The sequence below is a fragment of the Dendrobates tinctorius genome, unplaced genomic scaffold, assembly GCF_039654945.1.
Source record: "Dendrobates tinctorius isolate UK_male_01 unplaced genomic scaffold, ASM3965494v1 ptg000196l, whole genome shotgun sequence".
Lineage (NCBI taxonomy): Eukaryota > Metazoa > Chordata > Amphibia > Anura > Dendrobatidae > Dendrobates > Dendrobates tinctorius.
The window spans coordinates 22,216,757-22,235,381 of record NW_027361863.1 but is presented as its reverse complement, the minus strand read 5'-3'; the positions used below and the strand labels follow the sequence as shown (position 1 = coordinate 22,235,381).

The window sequence follows — 18,625 nt, the reverse complement described above, 5'->3', positions numbered from 1 at the left end:
AGTTGGTGTAGATAAAGTGCAATGTGAATGATAAATAAGGATTAGGAATTATTATACATCACAGTAAACAGCAAGCAGTAGTCTTCCATGTAATATTTACCAGGACTTGGCCCCGCTAATGCACGTTTTGCCTGGTTGCTTCTTCAGAGGGGAACCTCTCTGGACAAGCAACCAGGCGAAACGCTTGTTAGTGGGGCTAAATCCTGGTAAATATTACATGTAAGACTAATGCTTGCTGTTTACTGCAATGTATAATAATCCCTAATGCTTAACTATCTTTTGGATCACTCTTTCCTGGATTACTTTATTTATACACTTTGCACTTTATGACATGGAGTAATTCCTTATGTCAGATATAGTGTTTTTTGTGATGTGACAGATGTCTGGCTGCCCGGTGTGTATACAAACGTTAGGAGACTAATGAATGTATATTTGTCATAGAGGTTGTATTTATTGCACATTTAATTCTAATGTTTTCATGGACTAGTTATTGATTACTCTACTAAATTGTTTATATACATATGTGCTTACCAGTGACTCCAACATTTTATGCAGTAGATCCCCTTTTATATTGTGCTTTTATATTTTGTCTGTTATTTAAATATATGTTTAATAAAATTATATATTCGTATTCAATATTTGTATTATTGGTAATTTTTCATGGGAGCATTTTGTTGGCTTTAAGATATTGAAGCATTGTATAAAGAAAGTTACAGAACTTTTCATTGTACTGGGATAAGAGGGGCTTTGCCTATTAGGATCAAGGGAGCCGGATGTGTTTTGGGGATTGAAGTAGAATATCCCTTTAATGCCACCTCCCCTTTAAGGAGTTCTAATATAAACATATTGTAAATGTTGTATAGATATGATTATGCTCCGGTACTGCTACACTATTGTGTATTACCACCATTTTCATTGGTACTGTCACATTATAGGTGTTACCATGCTGTACATATTGTAATATATTATGTTCTATATGTAAATGCATAGATTAGGGTAAGCTGGTGCATCCTTCGGGTTCATTAGTGGAGGGCACTATTAGTATAGAGTTCATAGATATGGGTAAGTGTAGTTCTGTTGTGGGTCACTAGATGGGGGTATACTAGTGGGCCTTGTTAGGTATAGCTATAGGAAGTTCACATAGGGTTAATTATAGGAGGAGCTGCTATGGGTTAAGAAATTGTAGGCTCTAAGAACTAGTCAGAAGGGAAAGCATGCCCGAAGTGTCCATGAGGGCTCTAAGCCCAGGACACAATAGCAGCTATGCAACATTGTGAAAAAAAAAGCACGGGCACAGTCAGACGGGTGCTGGAAAAGACTGGAGCACCCGGGGAAATTGCAGTTTATGACAGCAGCAGGAACGGGAAGGAATACGTGGTCCAAAAGTCATGCAGGGCGCAGAGTGTTCACCATGTGGCAGATCTTAATAGGGCTGAAGCTTGCATTTCCGGGGCAAAACGGATGAACGGGATCCCCTATGTTTTGAGGTCCTACAGGAGTGATGCTGTGGTACCGCTAAGAGCGCTACTACCCCGTAGTGCGGTGAGGATACAGAAAGCAAGAAAGGGAAAGGAGGAATGCTGTGTGGACTGTAATGTAACTGATGTGTCCAGGACCACTGAAGAGAAAGTAAAATCATTGAGTTGGCTTCTGAACCGGTATCTGTGTCCATTATTTCAACCCTTTACACTGGAACCAAGTGTGCAGGAGCTGGGTCGCATGCAGTGGAATCCCTGTCCGTGGACCAGCACCCCAAACAGGTACGCCGGTAGAAGTTGATAGTTTTTCGGTGGAAGGAGGCCAGCACACCAGGTCCCCGTGTCCTCGGCTATGACTACAGTCCTGGCTCCCTCTTACACCTGCATAGTATAGGTTTATTTATAAAAAAAAAAACTTGAAAAAGTTTAATTGTTTCAGGATCAGGATGTATTACACCGAACTGAAACATCTGGAGCCAAAACCTAGCAGAGAAGTGTAATTAAAGGGGTTTATTCAAATGTCTGAATATTGGGGACTGAATTTTACTTAAACAGTCACTGTGATTTCATCACATTTTGCATTAATCAATGGTTCAAGTAAATATAAGAAACTTTGTGATATATTTAGTAGGATAAATATGCTTCTTTCCACACTTTTGAGCCACTTCTCAACCCTGCAGAACACATCACTCTAAAAAACAGCTAAAATATGTTGTGATCAAAACCACACAGACCATCAGCTCGCTGATAGATGACAATACAGCTTTCTGATAGGTGTTTTATCACACCCCAGTGCTGGATTCAGATCTACACTACTCAGCACTGCTGTATAATGTCCTCTATGCTGCTACAATTTTCTGACAAGTGCTTTATTTCTCCCCAATGGTAGATTCACAGCTACCATCTCACTATTGCTGTATGCCTTCTATTCTGCTATTGCTTTCTGATAAAAAAAACCTTATCTCACCCCAGTCCTGGATTAACAGCTACACTGTTCAGTATTGTTGTATGATGTAGTTCATACTCCTCAATCTTTCCAGTAAGTGTTTTATCACACTTCAGTGTTAACTTCACAAATGCACTGGTCAACACAACTGTACAAGTTACCCCATGCTGCTGCTTTCTAGTAAGTGGTTTTTCTCACCACAGTGCTGGACTCATGACTACACTGCTCAGAACAGCTGTATAATGTCTTCTGTACTGCTGCTTATGGAGATGTGTACCAGATTGAGTCAGGAGAGCAGGAATCCCTCATGGCTGTGTGTGCTGTGTATGGGAAACATATCCACTAGTCTGCATCCGTCCTTCGTATAATGTGCCCCATCCAGGTATATACTGTATGTGGGCCATCCCTTTATAATGTCCCCCATCCTGGTAGAATGTGCCCAATCCTGGTATATATGTCCCCCATACAGGGTTTATATGCCCCTTATCCAGGTAGACAGTGACGGCACCCTTAAAATTGTTCCAGAAAATGAAGTATTTCTCCCAGAAAATTATTGCAATTGTACATGTTTTGTTATACACTTGTTTATTTCCTTTATGAGTATTGCAAAAACACAAAAAAAATAGAAAAAAGGAAAACTGGACACAATTTCATACAAAACCCCCAAAACGGGTCTGATTTCTGTAATCAATCACTTCTTGTAACTGAGCTTCTTACACTTCTCAAGTGGAATTTTGGATCACTCTTCTTTTGCAAACTGCTCCAGGTCTCTCATATTTGAAAGTGCCTTCATCCAATATCAATTTTAAGATCTCTCCACAGGTGTTCAATGGGATTTAGATCCGGAGTCATTGCTGCCACTTCATAAGTCTCCAAGGCTTTGTTTCCATCCATTTCTGGGTGCTTCTTGAAGTATCCTGCTAGAAGACCCATGACCTAGGACGCAAACCCAGCTTCCTTATACTGGGCTGTTGTAAATTCCCTGGCTCAGACTTCTGAGCCGGAGCTTCCTCTGCTCCCTCTGGTGGTTACTGGGAGTAGTGGAGCTGGCCAGGTGGATGGAAGTTCCCCACCTGATGATGATAATTGGGAACCTGGGATTTCTGGCTGGGAGCATATAATTGAGCAGACTGCCCTTGGTGGTTGCTGGTGATTTTTTGGAGTTCCTCTGTCTCCTGCCTGATCTGCATAATTCAGTTAAGTGATTCTTTTGCTAATCCTTTGCATCTAGTTTGGTTGTACTTTTGTTTGCTTTCTGCTTTGCTGTTAGGGTTCAGCGTACTCCCTGCTGGGGGCAGCGCTCGGCCCCACTCCATATCTTGCAGCTTGTGTCTGTTTGTTCAGTCCCCTGTTATATTGGTATCTCTTTGCTTTGCTCCCAATTGGCCCCTGTATGTGTCCGTCTCTACGGACAGGCGACATCACCGTTTAACCACGACCCCCGCTTGCTACGCTATTGCACGGCGGCGCCATCGGCCGGAGCTCACCGCCACACAGTGCAATTGCGAGCATGCGTAGGATTTTACAAGCATGGGGGGACGCTCCCTACTTGATCTTGCACCTGGACTCATTCCAAGGGCTGCACCATAACAGGACGGATCTACAATCAGCACTTTTAAATACACAAAGTAAGTGTCTTAGTACTCACATGTCTGTGTATAGATCATCCCATTTTAGGACAGCTAGACACTCCATACACATTTTACCATCCACATGCTAATAGCGCGGCAGCCACATATTTCAGTTTTTCTTTTTTTAATAATTTTGCAAAAATTACTACATTTCTGTATTTTTTCAGTCAAGATGGGGTGCAGAGTGTACATTAATGAGAAAAAATGAACTTTTTTGAATTTACCAAATGGCTGCAATGAAACAGAGTGAAAAATTTAAAGGAGTCTGAATACTTTCCGTACCCACGAAAAACAAACAATACTACTAACCTCCCTCACACTCCCACGCTGCACAGGTTCCTCTTCTACAGCCGACGCGGAAGGCGGCAACTGACTTCAGTGTCCCCATCATGGCATATAACGTCACTGCCATGGGCACTCAGTCACGGGCACGCTGACGTTAGCTGCCGGCATCTGATTGGATGGTGGGGTATATTGCAGAGCAGGTGGCTAGCTGATTCCCTGCGCGGCAATACATTTCAGCTGAATCTGCGTCCTTTGACTTACATTCATCTGAAATAGTTGCTTCTGTGGCGCCCCTGACGGTTCAGTTGCCACAGAGGTACTACACCTCCTCCTGAGGTGCAGTATCCCACTACCAGGTAAGATGGAGACACCTGACCAGACTCCAGCACCTGCACCCAGCACAGACACCTTAGAACAGCAGAGCGCCCTATATGGCCCCTGCTTGGTTCATGAAGGGTGCTGAGAGGTGGGTGGAGCTTAGGTTGCACTAAAGAGCAGGAGAACAGATAGGAAGTGAGAGGCAGTCCCCCAGAGAGGGATGGAGTGAGAGGACAAGCATGCAGCAGCCTCCTGTGAGCTGGAGCTGCTGGGGAGGAAAGGAACAGAAAGAGTTCTCCAGAAGGAAAGGAAAGAACGGGATGTGTGGAGCAGAGCTGGGGACTGGGGCTAGAACAGAGCCCTTCCCTAAGTTTAAGCGCCAAAGGCCGGGCGCCGGTGTCCGAGGTTGTGTGGATGCTAATGCTCCTACAGCAGAAACTGGAGGAATAGAAGCTGTGAATGCTTTATTCCCAAATAAGACTCGACGACACAGCAGCAACGTGTGTGAGCTGGGATATGATTGTAAGGAGTCCCTGAAGTAGGCTACAGCTGCCTGTCATGTGAGTTCTAAGTAACAGCAAGAAAGAAGAACTTGAGTGTAATTCATAACTACAAGTACTTCAGATTAGCGCTAGTAAGGAGATGTCTAGAAAAGGCACATACGGACAGAAGTGCTGGAAAGGTGTACTTCATTTGCCTGGGAGTTGGATGAGCCCCTGACCTGGAGGACACGGCACAGAAGCGGGCACCTGTCTATGTCAGAAACGTGAGTAAAGCTTTGGAACTGCATTAAGCTGTGTCTCTGCCTTCTTCCTGTGTCAACCTACTCAGCACTGCTACATCTCTGTGCCTAAACACTACACTATCTACCTCAGCATCTTCTACAACTGCCCTGGGACTTAGTGTGATGGTGTGATATGTTATGTGGATGTCATTTTTTGTATATTCCTATTTTTAACAATTCCAGTTATTTTCATAGTGTTTTTCTTATTACATTGTAAGTCTACAGCCTCACTGTATCTGTCTCTTGATGACCCCCTGTAGTGCATTAATCCCTAAGGCCTTTTGTTCTCCTCTGGGAGGCAACTTGTTTGACTACCCCTGGACAAGGAAGGGGGTGGGGGGAAGAACGGCAGCTGGACAAGTCATTTCCGGTATAGACATGATGGTGAAAAGGCTGCATTTCAGAGAGAAGGATCCATTTTTATCCTCTGGTGCTAGAGTGTTTTGGAATCTCGTTTCCCTGGACATTTTATCCTGATACTGGACTGCATTCTTATTCTGGACTATCTTATCCTTGTGTGGTGGACTGAATATGGACCTTTTCGTATTTTTGCCTGAATAAAGGTCTTGGAATTGTTCACTCTTCGCTTGCTCTGTTGATTGTGTGATACCAGAGAAGGACCCCGTGACACTAAGCTCTGCCTGTGGAGAGCTATTACATCTCTGCTGCACCACACCATCTGTCCCAGAGGATCTGCACTGCAGCGCTGGTCCCCCTTCTGACCAGATACGACAGGTGGCGTCACGAACTTATCTATACATAAACTTTATTCCTCTTATTCTACATGGACACCCAAGGCCACAGACCGGGTCACTGCCACTGCGACACATCACTTTAAGGCACTGGCCCGGCCCGGTACCGAGTAATCCCACTGCCCTGGGGGTGCTGCACTTCCACCTCCGGACCCTGGTGCGGCTGCACCAGGAATATGTTCGGCACTGATAAATGTACCACTATAAAAGCCAGATAGGATGTGGATATTAATGCAGGTTCTTTAAAGGTAATGTTAGAAGAGTTTAAATAAAAAATAAATCTGTACGCCAGGGGATCTGGCATCACTATAAATGAAGGAAATTTCAAGTTATTCTAAATATGTTAATAGAATTCACTGATAAGCATCAAACTAATTGAAGATGGATATGTCTGGTGTGAGCTCTACTGTCTCATTGTTGTGTTTATGTCCATTTACCTGCCCTGGTTTCTGGTATATAACTCCAAACTTGAAGTTGTTCGTCAGAACATGTTCATCGAAAGTCACCAGAAGCTGAGAGGCCTAAGGAGCAAATAATAATAGTCATTAATGTAATATAAGACATAACTATTCTATGTATAAAAAAATAACTACTGCCCCTATGTACAAGAATATAACTACTATAATACTGCTCCTATGTACAAGAATATAACTACTATAATACCGCTCCTATGTACAAGAATATAACTACTAAAATACTGCTCCTATGTACAAGAATATAACTACTATAATACTGCCCCCTATGTGCAAGAATATAACTACTATAATACTGCCCCTATGTACAAGAATATAACTGCTATAATACTGCCCCTATGTACAAGAATATAACTACTATAATACTGCCCCTATGTACAAGAATATAACTACTATAATACTGCCCCCTATGTACAAGAATATAACTACTATAATACTGCTCCTATGTACAAGAACATAACTACTATAATACTGCCCCTATGTACAAGAATATAACTACTATAATACTGCCCCCTATGTACAAGAATATAACTACTATAATACTGCCCCTATGTACAAGAATATAACTGCTATAATACTGTCCCTATATACAAGAATATAACTACTATAATACTGCTCCTATGTACAAGAACATAACTACTATAATACTGCTCCTATGTACAAGAATATAACTACTATAATACTGCCCCCTATGTACAAGAATATAACTACTATAATACTGCCCCTATGTACAAGAATATAACTGCTATAATACTGTCCCTATATACAAGAATATAACTACTATAATACTGCTCCTATGTACAATAACATAACTACTATAATACTGCTCCTATGTACAAGAATATAACTACTATAATACGGCTCCTATGTACAAGAATATAACTACTATAATACTGCCCCCTGTGTACATGAATATAACTACTATAATACTGCCCCCTATGTACAAGAATATAACTACTATAATACTGCCCCCTATGTACAAGAATATAACTACTACAATACTGCTCCTATGTACAAGAATATAACTACTATAATATTGCTCCTATGTACAAGAACATAACTACTATAATACTGCCCCCTATGTACAAGAATATAACTACTATAATACTGCTCCTATGTACAAGAATATAACTGCTATAATACTGTCCCTATATACAAGAATATAACTACTATAATACTGCCCCCTATGTACAAGAATATAACTACTATAATACTGCTCCTATGTACAAGAATATAACTACTATAATACTGCCCCTATGTACAAGAATATAACTACTATAATACTGCTCCCTATGTACAAGAATATAACTACTATAATACTGCCCCTATGCACAAGAATATAACTACTATAATACTGCTCCTATCTACAAGAATATAACTGCTATAATACTATCCTTATATACAAGAATATAACTACTATAATACTACCCCCATGTAGAAGAATATAACTACTATAATACTGCCCCTATGTACAAGAATATAACTACTATAATACTGCTCCTATGTACAAGAATATAACTACTATAATACTGCTCCTATGTACAAGAATATAACTACTATAATACTGCCCCTATGTACAAGAATATAACTACTATAATACTGCTCCTATGTTCAAGAACATAACTACTATAATACTGCCCCTATGTACAAGAATATAACTACTATAATACTGCCCATATGTACAAGAACATAACTATTATAATGCTGCCACTATGTACAAGAATATAACTACTATAATACTGCTCCTATGTACAAGAATATAACTACTATAATACTGCCCCTATGTACAAGAACATAACTATTATAATAATGCCCCTATGTACAAGAATATAACTACTATAAGGCTAGTTTCACATTAGCGTTTACGGCCGCAGCGTCGGGCTGCGCGCAGCCGCCACTAAGCCCCGCCCCCTGCCGCGCCTCCGTCGGTAGCTCCGCCTACGGACACATGACGCTGCATGCGTCCTGCGTCCCCTATCTTTAGCACTGGGGACGCAGGCCGTGCGCAGAATGCGTTTGGCGGTGCATGCGTCCTTTTGACGCTGCGCCGAGCGCACCAAATTGCAACCTGTTGCGTTTGGCGCTGGTCGGTGCAGCGTCAAAAGGACGCATGCGCCGCCAAACGCATGCTGCGCACGGCCTGCATCCTCAATGCTAAAGATAGGGGACGCAGGACGCATGCAGCGTCATGTGTCCGTAGGCGGAGCTACTGGCGGAGGCGCAGCAGGGGACGGGGCTTAGCGGCGGCCGTGCGCAGCCCGACGCTGTGGCCGTAAACGCTAATGTGATACTAGCCTAATACTGCTCCCTATGTACAAGAATATAACTACTATAATAATGCCCCTTTGTACAAGAATATAACTACTATAATACTGCTCCTATGTACAAGAATATAACTACTATAATACTGCCCCTATGTACAAGAATATAACTACTATAATACTGCCCCTATGTACAAGAATATAACTACTATAATACTGCTCCTATATACGAGAATATAACTACTATAATACTGCTCCTATGTACAAGAACATAACTACTATAATAATGCCCCAATGCACAAGAATATAACTACTATAATACTGCTCCTATGTACAAGAATACAACTACTATAATACTGCTCCTATGTACAAGAACATAACTACTATAATAATGCCCCAATGTACAAGAATATAACTACTATAATACTGCCCCTTTGTACAAGAATATAACTACTATAATACTGCTCCCTATGTACAAGAATATAACTACTATAATACTGCTCCTATGTACAAGAATATAGCTACCATAATACTGACCCTATGTACAAGACCATAATTATAATACTGTCCCTCTGTACATGAATATAACTACTATAATACTGTCCCCATGTTACAAGAACATAACTACTATAATACTGCCCCTATGTACAAGAACATAATTATAATACTGTCCCTATGTACAAGAATAACTACTATAATACTGCCCCTATGTACAAGAATATAACTACTATAATACTGCTCCTATGTACAAGAATATAACTACTGTAATACTGCCCCTATGTACAAGTATATAATTACTATAATACTGCCCCCTATGTACAAGAACATAACTACTAGTATACTGCCCCTATGTAAAAGAATATAACTACTATAATACTGCCCCTATGTACAAGAGTGTAAATACTATAATACTGCTCCTATGTACAAGAACATAACTACTATAATGATGCCCCTATGTACAAGAATATAACTACTATAATACTGCTTCTATGTACAAGAATATAACTACTGTAATACTGCCCCTATGTACAAGAATATAATTACTATAATACTGCCCCCTATGTACAAGACCATAACTACTATTATACTGCCCCTATGTAAAAGAATATAACTACTATAATACTGCCCCTATGTACAAGAATATAACTACTATAATACTGCTCCTATGTACAATAATATAATTACTATAATACTGCCCCTATGTACAAGAACATAACTATTATAATACTGCCACTATGTACAAGAATATAACTACTATAATACTGCTCCTATGTGCAAGAATATAACTACTATAATACTGCCACTCTGTACAAGAATATAACTACTATAATATTGCTCCTATGTACAAGAATATAACTACTATAATACTGCCCCTATGCACGAGAACATAACTACTACAATACTGCCCCTATGCAGAAGAATATACTGTAACCACTATAATACTGCTCCTATGTACAAGAATATAACTACTATAATACTGGCCCTATGTACAAGAATATAACTACTATAATACTGCCCCTATGTACAAGAACATAACTATTATAATACTGCTCCTTTTTACAAGAATATAACTACTATAATACTAGTTTCACATTAGCGTTTACGGCCGCAGCGTCGGGCTGCGCATGGCCGCCGCTAAGCCCCGCCCCCTGCCGCGCCGCCGCCGGTAGCTCCGCCTATGGACGCATGACGCTGCATGCGTCCTGCATCCCCTATCTTTAGCACTGGGGACGCAGGCCGTGCGCAGTATGCGTTTGGCGGCGCAAGCGTCCTTTTGACGCTGCGCCGAGCGCACCAAATTGCAACCTGTTGCGTTTGGCACTGGTCGGTGCAGCGTCAAAAGGACGCATGCGCCGCCAAACGCATACAGCGCACGGCCTGCGTCCCCAGTGCTAAAGATAGGGGACGCAGGACACATGCAGCATCATGCGTCCGTAGGCGGAGCTACTGGCGGAGGTGCAGCAGGGGACGGGGCTTAGCGGCGGCCGTGCGCAGCCCGACGCTGCGGCCGTAAATGCTAATGTGAAACTAGCCTAATACTGCCCCTATGTACAAGAATATAACTACTATAATACTGCCCCTATGTACAAGAATATAACTACTATAATACTGCTCCTATATACGAGAATATAACTACTATAATACTGACCCCTATGTACAAGAATATAACTACTATAATACTGCCCCTATGTACAAGATTATAACTACTATAATACTGCTCCTATGTACAAGAATATAACTACTATAATACTGCCCCTATGTACAAGAATAGACTGTAACTACTATAATACTGCTCCTATGTACAAGAACATAGCTACTATAATAATGCCCCTATGTACAAGAATATAACTACTATAATACTGCTCCTATGTACAAGAATATAACTACTATAATACTGCTCCTATGTACAAGAATATAACTACTATAATACTGCCCCTATGTACAAGAATATAACTACTATAATACTGCCTCCTATATACAAGAATATAACTACTATAATACTGCCCCCTATGTACAAGAATATAACTACTATAATACTGCCCCCTATGAACAAGAACATAATTATAATACTGCCCCCTATGTACAAGAATATAACTACTCTAATAGTGCCCCTATGTACAAGAATGTAACTACTATAATACTATCCTTATGTACAAGAATATAACTACTATAATACTGCTCCTATGTACAAGAATATAACTACTATAATACTGCTCCCTATGTACAAGAATATAACTTCTATAATACTGCCCCTATGTACAAGAATATAACTACTATAATACTGCCCCTTATGTACAAGAATATAACTACTATAATACTGCCCCTTATGTATAAGAATATAACTACTATAATACAGCCCCTATGTAGAAGAATATAACTACTATAATACTGCCCTATGTACAAGAATATAACTACTATAATACTGCCCCTATGTACAAGAATATAACTACTATAATACTGCCCCTATGTACAAGAATATAACTACTTTAATACTGCCCCTATGTACAAGAATATAACTACTATATTACTGTCCCCTATATACAAGAATATTACTACTATAATACTGCTCCTATGTACAAGAATATAACTACTATAATACTGCTCCTATGTACAAGATTGTATCTACTATAATACTGCCCCTATGTACAAGAATATAACTACTATAATACTGCCCCCTATGAACAAGAACATAATTATAATACTGCCCCCTATGTACAAGAATATAATTACTATAATACTGCCCCTATGTACAAGAACATAACTATTATAATACTGCCACTATGTACAAGAATATAACTACTATAATACTGCTCCTATATACGAGAATATAACTACTATAATACTGCTCCTATGTACAAGAACATAACTACTATAATAATGCCCCAATGCACAAGAATATAACTACTATAATACTGCTCCTATGTACAAGAATATAACTACTATAATACTGCTCCTATGTACAAGAACATAACTACTATAATAATGCCCCAATGTACAAGAATATAACTACTATAATACTGCCCCTTTGTACAAGAATATAACTACTATAATACTGCTCCCTATGTACAAGAATATAACTACTATAATACTGCTCCTATGTACAAGAATATAGCTACCATAATACTGACCCTATGTACAAGACCATAATTATAATACTGTCCCTCTGTACATGAATATAACTACTATAATACTGTCCCCATGTTACAAGAACATAACTACTATAATACTGCCCCTATGTACAAGAACATAATTATAATACTGTCCCTATGTACAAGAATAACTACTATAATGCTGCCCCTATGTACAAGAATATAACTACTATAATACTGCTCCTATGTACAAGAATATAACCACTGTAATACTGCCTCTATGTACAAGTATATAATTACTATAATACTGCCCCCTATGTACAAGAACATAACTACTAGTATACTGCCCCTATGTAAAAGAATATAACTACTATAATACTGCCCCTATGTACAAGAGTATAACTACTATAATACTGCTCCTATGTACAAGAACATAACTACTATAATGATGCCCCTATGTACAAGAATATAACTACTATAATACTGCTTCTATGTACAAGAATATAACTACTGTAATACTGCCCCTATGTACAAGAATATAATTACTATAATACTGCCCCCTATGTACAAGACCATAACTACTATTATACTGCCCCTATGTAAAAGAATATAACTACTATAATACTGCCCCTATGTACAAGAATATAACTACTATAATACTGCTCCTATGTACAAGAATATAATTACTATAATACTGCCCCTATGTACAAGAACATAACTATTATAATACTGCCACTATGTACAAGAATATAACTACTATAATACTGCTCCTATGTGCAAGAATATAACTACTATAATACTGCCACTATGTACAAGAATATAACTACTATAATATTTCTCCTATGTACAAGAATATAACTACTATAATACTGCCCCTATGCACAAGAACATAACTACTACAATACTGCCCCTATGTAGAAGAATATACTGTAACCACTATAATACTGCTCCTATGTACAAGAATATAACTACTATAATACTGGCCCTATGTACAAGAATATAACTACTATAATACTGCCCCTATGTACAAGAACATAACTATTATAATACTGCTCCTTTTTACAAGAATATAACTACTATAATACTAGTTTCACATTAGCGTTTACGGCCGCAGCGTCGGGCTGCGCACGGCCGCCGCTAAGCCCCGCCCCCTGCCGCGCCTCCGCCGGTAGCTGCATGCGTCCTGCGTCCCCTATCTTTAGCACTGGGGACGCAGGCCGTGCGCAGTATGCGTTTGGCGGCGCAAGCGTCCTTTTGACGCTGCGCCGAGCGCACCAAATTGCAACCTGTTGCGTTTGGCACTGGTCGGTGCAGCGTCAAAAGGACGCATGCGCCGCCAAACGCATACAGCGCACGGCCTGCGTCCCCAGTGCTAAAGATAGGGGACGCAGGACACATGCAGCATCATGCGTCCGTAGGCGGAGCTACTGGCGGAGGTGCAGCAGGGGACGGGGCTTAGCGGCGGCCGTGCGCAGCCCGACGCTGCGGCCGTAAATGCTAATGTGAAACTAGCCTAATACTGCCCCTATGTACAAGAATATAACTACTATAATACTGCCCCTATGTACAAGAATATAACTACTATAATACTGCTCCTATATACGAGAATATAACTACTATAATACTGACCCCTATGTACAAGAATATAACTACTATAATACTGCCCCTATGTACAAGATTATAACTACTATAATACTGCTCCTATGTACAAGAATATAACTACTATAATACTGCCCCTATGTACAAGAATATACTGTAACTACTATAATACTGCTCCTATGTACAAGAACATAGCTACTATAATAATGCCCCTATGTACAAGAATATAACTACTATAATACTGCTCCTATGTACAAGAATATAACTACTATAATACTGCTCCTATGTACAAGAATATAGCTACTATAATACTGCCCCTATGTACAAGAATATAACTACTATAATACTGCCTCCTGTATACAAGAATATAACTACTATAATACTGCCCCCTATGTACAAGAATATAACTACTATAATACTGCCCCCTATGAACAAGAACATAATTATAATACTGCCCCCTATGTACAAGAATATAACTACTCTAATAGTGCCCCTATGTACAAGAATGTAACTACTATAATACTATCCTTATGTACAAGAATATAACTACTATAATACTGCTCCTATGTACAAGAATATAACTACTATAATACTGCTCCCTATGTACAAGAATATAACTTCTATAATACTGCCCCTATGTACAAGAATATAACTACTATAATACTGCCCCTTATGTACAAGAATATAACTACTATAATACTGCCCCTTATGTATAAGAATATAACTACTATAATACAGCCCCTATGTAGAAGAATATAACTACTATAATACTGCTCCTATGTACAAAAACATAGCTACTATAATAATGCCCCTATGTACAAGAATATAACTACTATAATACTGCTCCTATGTACAAGAATATAACTACTATAATACTGCTCCTATGTACAAGAATATAACTACTATAATACTGCCCCTATGTACAAGAATATAACTACTATAATACTGCCTCCTATATACAAGAATATAACTACTATAATACTGCCCCCTATGTACAAGAATATAACTACTATAATACTGCCCCCTATGAACAAGAACATAATTATAATACTGCCCCCTATGTACAAGAATATAACTACTCTAATAGTGCCCCTATGTACAAGAATGTAACTACTATAATACTATCCTTATGTACAAGAATATAACTACTATAATACTGCTCCTATGTACAAGAATATAACTACTATAATACTGCTCCCTATGTACAAGAATATAACTACTATAATACTATCCTTATGTACAAGAATATAACTTCTATAATACTGCCCCTATGTACAAGAATATAACTACTATAATACTGCCCCTTATGTACAAGAATATAACTACTATAATACTGCCCCTTATGTATAAGAATATAACTACTATAATACAGCCCCTATGTAGAAGAATATAACTACTATAATACTGCCCTATGTACAAGAATATAACTACTATAATACTGCCCCTATGTACAAGAATATAACTACTTTAATACTGCCCCTATGTACAAGAATATAAGTACTATATTACTGTCCCCTATATACAAGAATATTACTACTATAATACTGCTCCTATGTACAAGAATATAACTACTATAATACTGCCCCTATGTACAAGAATATAACTACTATAATACTGCCCCCTATGTACAAGAATATAACTACTATAATACTGCTCCTATGTACAAGAATATAACTACTATAATACTGCCCCTATGTACAAGAATATAACTACTATAATACTTCCCCTATGTACAAGAATATAACTACTATAATACTGCTCCTATGTACAAGAATATAACTACTATAATACTGCCCCCTATGTACAAGAATGTAACTACTATAATACTGCTCCTATGTACAAGAATATAACTACTATAATACTTCCCCTATGTACAAGAATATAACTACTATAATACTGCTCCCCTCTTCCATCTCATTATTATACTGTACAGTATAGCACAAGGAGATACACTATATACCTTCAGAGATGATATAGTTAGGGGAGTGATTGTGCGGGTATATACACAGATGATGGTGATAATCCTCACAGTGAATTATAAGAATTAGGAGAAAATCTTAGAAATGATGTCCTCACCTTCATGTGCAGGACAGGAAAGAACTTCTCCACGGACAATTCTTCACATAAGACCTGTAGGAAGATTAAAAAAATGTCTGAGGCCTTGATGATGAGAGTTATAGTTATGCCACAGCTGGTAGGCGACTGGTTGGAGATCATTGACCCTTTATCATCTGGGCAGTCACACGGGACAAAAGTGCAGTAAATAAGGAATTTTGATTCCAAGAGTTAGTGTGAAGAGGATTACCACATCACAGGTTGGAAACTGGTACCTGTGTGGGGAATGGTGATGGGGTGAGTAAGTATGCCGCCATAGTGTGCGGTTACCTGAGAAGAACTACTGCAGTTATGTTGTAGTGTAATGGGCAGAGCGCCTTTTGTACTGAAAATTAAATTAAGAAACTCTAAAAGTGGAGGTTTCCACCTGATATTGTGCCTGTCCTTCTAATCTGAATAAGGTTTTTTTTTTTACAAAAAGTTTAATAAAACTCCCTATATTTTGGAGAACCCATTTTCTCTGAATTACTTCATTTTTTGATTAATTCATTTTTAAGAGCTAATGCAGAGCACAGCTTTCAAGAGAGGTGACTGTGAGAAGGGACAGTGGGTAGCACCGAAGACATGGACTGTGCTACACTGTCACACAGACTGAGTGATGGAAGGGCTGCTGAAGTGTTTGCCAGCAGGTTCTCTTATGTGTGTACGAAGTGTTGCCAGCGTTTAAAGTACAAAATGCCTCCGTCAATAGCATTTTTTTTCCCAATTACTACTACTATCAAAGGAGGCATTTTGCATTTCAAAAATTAAATACTACGTTTCCGAATGGGGTACACTTTAACACGTGCATCAGTTTGTTCATCATCTGTATATGATCTTAATAATGGAGTTACTTTAAAGCTGTGATTTTATGGAATAATGTGAACCTTATCTTAGAGGATGTTGGCTGGTGCTCATCACTGGGACTGGGGAGCCACAAGCTGAAACCAATGTCGATTAAACAAACATAGTGGCTTCAACTAAAGTTTTCTCATTGTTCAATGTGTATTACACAGTTCAGCCACTAGATGGCAGAGTTGTAACACAAAATAAACAGCAATAATTATTTCTGGGTTTCTCAAGCACCTTAGGCCTCTTTCACACATCAGGTTTTCACCGTCAGGCGCGATCCGGCGCTTTTGACAGAAACCGGATCCGGCAAAATGCAATGCAGGAGACCACTGCAGCACCATCAGCACCACCACCACCCCAAATGGAGCAGCAAATGGAACAGCAAATGGAACATGCTGAGGAGGGGAGTCCAGCAGCAGATGAGAGACGGTAATTATCAAATCCCCCATTCCTCCAAACTAGGGCCATGGAATATCAAGATATTCATTGGCCCTTTGTTTCTCTTTATTCAACAGCCGCCAAAGAGATGCAGCAGCAGCAGCAGCAGCAGCAGCAGAAATGGCATCACTGGCAGCAGCAACAGCAGCAGCAATACCCACAGCCATGGAGTCTGGCCATCAACAGGACAGCACATCTTCTTCTGGGAGCCCTCCCTCGCATCGTCAGCGTTTGATGGTAAGTTTTTATTTCCAAAATCCATCATCTCTGTAATATATGTCTATTCATTGCCTTTTATTTCAAAACAGGAATCACAAGATGAAGAGGAGCTCCCAGAAGAAGAAGGAAGGGGTGGACAGACACCTGGAGTGGGCTTACAATTCGTAAGTTTTTTGCATCAAACGCAGAAACACAACATCACACTACACACAACACATAGAAAACAATGTTCTGCAGACCACACACAGCAAACAAATGCCTACATCCAAAGACATAACATTTTTTGTTTTCTTCTCTAGTCTTCCCAATCTGGTGCTCGGCCAAGAGGTCCTCGCAGTGCCTCCCAGGGCCGTCGGCGACAGCAACGCGGCGGTCACCAGCGTGTAAGTATAAATATTTTTGCTTTGTTTTTTTGCACTTTTTATTTCATTTCTTTTGTGGAGGCTAATTATGTTATTTTTGTCTTTTTCTTTAACAGCCTTCACAGCGTGCTCCCGACTCTGACGGTGAGGATGGAGGGATTGATGTGGACCGCCTCATCGATCTCGTCAGAGAAAGGGAGCCGCTCTGGAATATGGCTGACCGCCGCCACGCTGACCTGATTGTTACCCGACGACTCTGGGAGGAAATCTGTTCGCTCCTTGTGGGCCGCTGGGAGGACCTCGATGTTCGGGCCCAGATTACAGAGCGTAAGTATATACAGTACCGGTTGCTTGATGTAAACCAGTGTTTCCCGAACTCCAGTCCTCGTGGTCCCCACGGATCATGTGTTCAGGATTTCTATTTACTATGGAAATCCTGAAAACATGACCCCTGGGGACCATGAGGACTGGAGTTTGGGAAACACTGATGTTGTATACTAACCACTTTGTCCTTTCTCGTTTCATGGAACAGAATTGTGAATC

General features: G+C 39.7%; 1 protein-coding gene across 1 annotated transcript in view; it reads right to left on the bottom strand.

Annotated features, from left to right (window-relative positions):
* The window catches only part of LOC141056309 (rap1 GTPase-activating protein 1-like), a 94,144-nt gene that overhangs the window by 58,008 nt on the left and 17,511 nt on the right, over positions 1–18,625 (bottom strand). Inside the window, exons 9-10 of the mRNA XM_073553045.1 lie at positions 16,194–16,247; positions 6,632–6,715 (exon numbers count right to left, since the gene is read on the bottom strand). Of these exons, the coding sequence (XP_073409146.1) occupies positions 6,632–6,715; positions 16,194–16,247 (138 nt within the window). The remainder of the gene's footprint in view (positions 1–6,631; positions 6,716–16,193; positions 16,248–18,625) is intronic.